The 6,501-nt window shown below is 37.0% G+C and overlaps 1 protein-coding gene across 1 annotated transcript; it reads left to right on the forward strand.

Annotated features, from left to right (window-relative positions):
* Positions 1 to 510: 510 nt before the first annotated feature.
* LOC109148161 (nematode resistance protein-like HSPRO2) lies at positions 511 to 2,211 on the forward strand. The gene has a single exon (XM_019295989.1). It carries the CDS (start codon positions 610 to 612, stop codon positions 2,044 to 2,046), a length of 1,437 nt encoding a protein of 478 aa, XP_019151534.1. The 5' UTR covers positions 511 to 609; the 3' UTR covers positions 2,047 to 2,211.
* The last annotated feature ends 4,290 nt before the right edge of the window (positions 2,212 to 6,501 follow it).

Genomic DNA, 6,501 nt, shown 5'->3' on the forward strand with positions numbered 1-6,501 from the left:
TTCACGTAATAGGTAACTAGTTAACCAATATAAATAGAGATTTACTCAAGATTGGGATAAGAAGATTTACTTCAAGATAATATATCTAAATTTGAATTGTTATCATCTCAATCCCATCATCATCGGATTTAAATGTGTAGAAAGCTTTCACACTTAACTTTGTCGAGAAACGTGGCATGTTGTTTGAGTGATATATCATGGGCGGCTTTTATATTAATTGACAAGAGAGCATGGCACGACCGTTCTACAAATTCCAACAATTTTGAATTGAACCTTAACTATTGCGTTAGGCGTATCCTTTTCCGGATAAGCTTCACGTTTTTATTTATTTTTTTCCTTTTTATTTCTTTTTCTCCCTAAGTTATCATATTTTAGATTAAATAATTATTAAATTAAATATTTATCCGCGTCTTTGAATTCCTTCAATCCGCTATTTTCCCTTCCCACACGCCTTTCCACAGTTCATCCCCCTCATCCCCCGCTATAAATACGCCTTTCTATCCCAACGTTATCCTCAAAGTAAAGGATTTCTTTATTTATTTATTTTTTGAATATTGAATATTTGTTCTTGCATTCTTTGTTGATTTGATTGCTTTGGTTTTATGAAAAATGCTGGATTTTGATCGGAAGACGGAGATGGTTTCACCTGATATGTCCAGTAAGTCGTCGCCTAGGATTTCGAATAAGCAGCATCAGATTTCTATACCGGCGCCGCCGGCGCGTGTGTGGGAGTTGACCACGGCGAGTGACTCGGCTTGTTCCGCTTATGAGTACTACTTGAGGCTGCCGGAGCTGAGGAAGCTGTGGAGTTGTGATGAGTTTCCGGGGTGGAAGAACGAGGCGCTGCTCACGCCGGCTCTGCAAGGGTTGGAGATAACTTTCCGGTTCGTTTCTGTGGTGTTGTCGGATCCTAGACCGTACGCGAACCGGCGGGAGTGGAAGCGGCGGTTGGAGTCGCTTGCTCGGAGTCAGGTTGAGATTATTGCTATGTTGTGTGAGGATGATGGAGAGACGCGTGGCGCGGCTCCGATTGTCGATCTGACGTCGTCGGACGTGGTGTTGTCACGTGAGAACAGCTCGGCTGAGGTGTGGAAGCTCTCCGGCGAAACGACGGTTGTGAGCCACACGAGCGAAGCTAGCTTGCTGCCTCGGCTGATGACGTGGCGCAAATCGGAGGACATAGCTCAGAAGATTCTCTACGCCATCGAAAGCGAGATGCGGCGGTGTTCGTACACCGTTGGATTAGGCGAACCGAACCTCACCGGAAAACCGAGCCTCGACTACGACGCGATCGTGAAGCCGTCGGAGCTTCACTCCCTGAAGAAAAGCCCCTCGGAGCGCCAAAATTTACACAACTTCGAGAACCAGACGCTCTACACCACGCTGCAGGTACTGGAAACGTGGATCTACGCATCAAAGTCGCTTCTAAATCGGATCTCAGAGAGGATTGATCGAAAGGAATTCGAAAAAGCCGGAAGCGATTGTTGGATTCTAGAGAAGACGTGGAAACTCTTAACCGAAATACAAGACCTCCACCTGCTAATGGATCCCGACGATTTCCTCCGTCTAAAAAATCAGTTATCCGTGAAAGCCGTCGCCGAATCGGAGCTCTTCTGCTTCCGATCCAGAGAACTGGTGGAGATCACGAAGCTCTCGAAGAGCCTGCGGCACAAAGTCCCCTGTATTCTCGACGTAGAAGTCGATCCTCACGGCGGACCGAGGATCCAGGAGGCGGCGATGGAGCTATACCGGAGGAAAGAAGACTCGGAGAAGATTCATCTGCTTCAAGCTCTTCAAGCCATCGAAATGGCGGTGAAACGGTTTTACTACTCTTACAGGCAGCTTTTGGTGATCGTTATGGGGAGCTTAGAAGCTAAGGCGAATCCGGCGTTGGTGAACGCCGATTCCGGCGACTTGCTAGCTCAAATATTTCTGGAGCCGACTTATTTTCCGAGCTTGGATGCAGCGAAGACGTTTCTGGGGGAGCAGTGGAGTCGCGATCATGGCAGGTCTAGTCCGGAAAGAAGAGGCAAAAATGAGAAATGAGTTGACTCGATTGGCATTCAACTCAGTGACGTTGTAGTCATTTGACAGCGAAGCATTATCCAAGTTTTTGCCTAAAATATATTTCATTATTATTATTTTTGGTATATATATCTGTAGCATACATGATGTTGTATAATACCACTTTTCAAAATTTTGCTGTGCTGATTTGATTTTCTGTGTTTAGGCACACAATCTGAAAACCCGTGTGAGCAAGAAAAGTATATGAAAAATATGCTTGGGTGGATAGGGAATACACAAATATAATCGGGAATAAAATTGGGCGAAATTAATTATTTTCGATGACCAAAAGAACTCTGGAGAAGAGGCCAGTTCCAATGCTCCCAAGAGCACAAAGCTATCATTGTGGGGAGGGTAAAGAGCACAAAGCTATCATTGTGGGGAGGGTAAAGAGCATCCAACGCAAATTAGCCTTTCATTCCCTTGTTTCGTCGAGGCACACCCTCCCCCCATCCCACAAGCAATTATTCCTGCTCGGTAGGTTCCCCGGGCGTATTAATTGCTAGAGTGGGACTAGTGAACTACTTACCTAACAATATATCTTAGGATTCGTCATTTGTTACTTATGGACAATCTAAACAACTTAAATTAGAACCAACTTGGTTGGCGTGCGTTATCGTGCATTCCTACTCTACTTAGAGCATCTAAATATGGGAGAATTCACTACTTTTGAGCCCAAAATGCCATGATGGCAGAGAGAGAATCAAGAGAGAGAAGGGGTGGGGAGCATCTGTAAATGTTGGGATATTACTCTGCCCAAGAAAAATAATTAATGATGAAGGATAAAGAACCAATAGAGAAATGACATGCTTATTTTTTATATATTTTTTTTTATAAAATCTGTTTTGATTTTTTTTTTCTCTCCCCTCCCACATTATTCTCTTTCCTACTCACTCTTACATTCTCCCCCTAATAACCCCAACTGATAAGGATGCTCTTAAGAGAGGTCGGGAGTTCAAACCTCCTCTCGTATATTTAGCTAGTACTTTACCCCTTAACCTCCTACCGTTAGAGTCTGCTTCAAATATCTTATGGTCTAAAAAAAAAATAACAACTTAAACTAGTTTATCTCTATTAGGAGTTGGATGTCAACAAACAAAAAAATATGGTTGTTACACCTAGTTTAGATATACTTTTACAATTTTTATTTTTGTACACTAAATTAGTTCACAATTTAGATGCAATTATAGATCATAGTAGAGTCAGAACTTGTACCAAAAACAAATTTACTTAATCTTATCCAAAACAATTATACACTTACAAACACCACCTTAGAAAACACTTTTTTTCCTTTTTTTTTTTTCATGTTAAAATTATGACAAAAATTTGTATGAAATCGTCTCACGGTCTCAATTCTTGAAACGGGTCAAATTTTTGCATAATAATATCAAAAATTCAACTTATTAATTAAATATTTGACCCGTCTCACAAATTAAAACCTGCGAAACAGTCTCACACAAGTGTTACCTTTAATTTATTAATAGTGGTTATTAGTCTTGAATGTGTGTACATCAATAAATGACACTAATATTAAGACCGAATAACGTTGATTATGTCAGGCAAAAGCAGCCATAAGTTTTTCCGTAGCCTATAAGTCTCTTGACCAACTTTATAAAAATCTGATTCTAGAAAGTGTAGGCTGTGGAATATTACGTCATTGTTTTGTTTTCTCATGACGTCAATGTAAGGCTAAGTTTTGAACAAAGTAATTTCTCGTTTGCATGATTTAATGATTATGATGGCATCTGAGTATATGGGCCGATTTATCAGTATTAACAAAAATTTTGGCCTTATAGGGACACTGATAAAAGTCCAAAAGTAGTGACTTCATAAGGCCCAAACACGACTTTATCATCTCTCCTCAATAGTTATGCTGTGCATGGTGCACACAGATGCAAAACGACGTCGTTTTGACTAAAAATATGTGTCTCATTTTAAAAAAAAAAATCAGTTTTGATTCCCCTCAACAGCATTATTGTGGATATATAATTATAAATTATTGTGGATATATAGTTATGAACTTGTGGATATATAGTTATGAATTTGTGGACATTTAGTGCATTCATTATGGATATTTAGTTCATTCATTATGGATGTTTAGTTCATTCATTGTGGATATTTAGTTTATTCACTCTGAATTTTGTGTTATTCATTCATTGTGGATATATAGTTATGAATTTGTGGATATATAGTTATAAACTTGTGGATATATAATTATGAATTTGCGGATATATAATTCAAATTATGCACAAAAAAATGCTATTGTCCGGAATTGAACCTGATTTTTTTTAAAAAAAAAAGTGAGACTCGCGTTTTTAGTCAAAACGACGTCGATTTTGCAACTGTATACATGGTGCACACGGTTGCACAGCATAATTTGCGATCTCTTCTAGTCTCCTCTCAATCCTCAATTCCTCATTTAAAATTTATTAAAATCTTCGTTTGAAAAAAAAATTACTTTTAGTGTGAAAGATAATAAATTATATATAAATATACATACGTGTGTATAAATGTGTATTTAAATGAGGACAAGTATATTATAAAGGATTGTGAGGACAAATGTAGTGTGTGCCATTATCCGATATGTCGTGTGCATGGCCGATTGTAGTCGTGTGCCACAGTTTGTATGTCGCGTGCTAGATTTGTTAATTTATAAAGCCTGGGTTCGAACCTGATGTTTACATTTATTCTTTTGTGCCATTATGTATTAAGTTCTGTGTCTGGTATTAATTTGTTGTGTACCCATTATTTGTCCTCACAGTCCTCTATATATTGTTGTCCTCATTTGAACTCAACCCCGTGTATATATATATATATAAAGGATTCAAGTAGGAACTCATCCTTAGGTAAGAACTTAAGAACTCATCTAAGCCATTCAAAAATTGAAAATTAATGATCAAGATCAAGTTACAATTTAATTAGCAAATTAACCATATTTAATTACAAGGGATAATGGTGTCATTTTATTCATCATCCATTAAAAAAGAAATATTTAATGCTGATATTTTCCTTGATTTTAGGCGGCCAACATAAAGAATGATTGTTTATGAGTTTGGATTTAATTAGGATTTTGTTTATGAATTTGGATTTAAACAAGAAGCTTCAAATCTTACAGGTCATCTTATATTAATTATATCAATTGTTGCATTATTCCAACGTAACATTACATATATATTCGTGTGCACTTGGATTGTGTTGTGTGTGTCATAATGTGTAAAAATATTGAAAGGATGAATTCACGAAAATCAGATTGATGTTAAAGACTATGTGGTGCACTTGAGTTAAATTGTGTGTGCTATAAGGTAAATAATGAGTGTGTGGTGAAAAGACGTATAACAAGTTGGTGTGCACTTGGGTTGATAGAATAGGGTGTGCACTTGGGTTGATAGAATAGGGTGTGCACTTAGGTTGAACTGTGTGCTCTTGTGTTACATTGTGTGTGCCATAATTTGCAGAATTAATTTGTGTATGAAAAGAGATATTAAACATTTTGGTGTGCACTTGGATTGTGGTGTGTGTGCACTCATATAGAACTATATGTGCACTTGGGTTAACGAGTTTGTGCCATGTTACTCAAAAAAACTGATATACGAAATACTGTGTGCACTTAGATTAACGAATGTGTGCATACACAAGTATACGAAATACTGTGTGCATTTAGGTTAATGATTGTGTGCATTTAGGTTAACGAATATGTGCATGCAAGCAAATGATTCATCTTAGAAGAACCAATTTATTAATTAACAATAAAAAAACCCAGACGAGTGAAAACGAATGAGAAAACCCAATGGGAAAACGAATAAATGGAAAAATAAAAAACAAAAGGAAGACGCAAAGGAATAAAGAAAATGAAATTAAAGAGAACAGAAAAGAAATAAAGGAAAGAAAAAGAAAGGGAGTGTCAAAATACAAAGAACATGGCGGGCAAGGCGGTAACCATCAGGACAAGGAAGTTCATGGCCAATCGTTTCTCTCAAGGAAGCAATTCGTAATCAAAGTTCTGCATCTCAACCGGCGATAATTTGGCAAGGATGTATGAGGTGAAAGATCCCAACCAGCAAGAAAGACGCACCGTACACAATTCAAAAAACCTAAAATACCCTTGTGTATCTAAAATATAACTTGATCAGCGAAAAAAAATCATTAAAATGATTAAATATAAATTATATATAAAGAATTTAATTATAAAATATTAATTATTTTAAATTGATAAAAGTAATATCACAATTAAAAAAAAAAAAAAAGAACTTAAAAATTTAGGCTGCAGCCTCATCCAAGTTAATATTTTTTAATAATTGGTTGAGCCTAACCTAATTTGATTTTTAATCGAGAAAACTTATTTTAGTTCAAATAGCAAGGCTAATGCCATTCTTGAACTTTTATCACTTTCAACTTTCAAGCTTATGTGAATTATTTTATTTTATTTTATTTTTATTA

The sequence above is a fragment of the Ipomoea nil genome, unplaced genomic scaffold (genome assembly GCF_001879475.1).
Source record: "Ipomoea nil cultivar Tokyo-kokei standard unplaced genomic scaffold, Asagao_1.1 scaffold2036, whole genome shotgun sequence".
In the NCBI taxonomy this organism is placed as follows: domain Eukaryota; kingdom Viridiplantae; phylum Streptophyta; class Magnoliopsida; order Solanales; family Convolvulaceae; genus Ipomoea; species Ipomoea nil.

What these genes read in the sequence shown, in the direction of transcription:
- LOC109148161 (XM_019295989.1), top strand. Translation starts at nt 610, where the DNA reads ATGCTGGATTTTGATCGGAAGACGGAGATGGTTTCACCTGATATGTCC.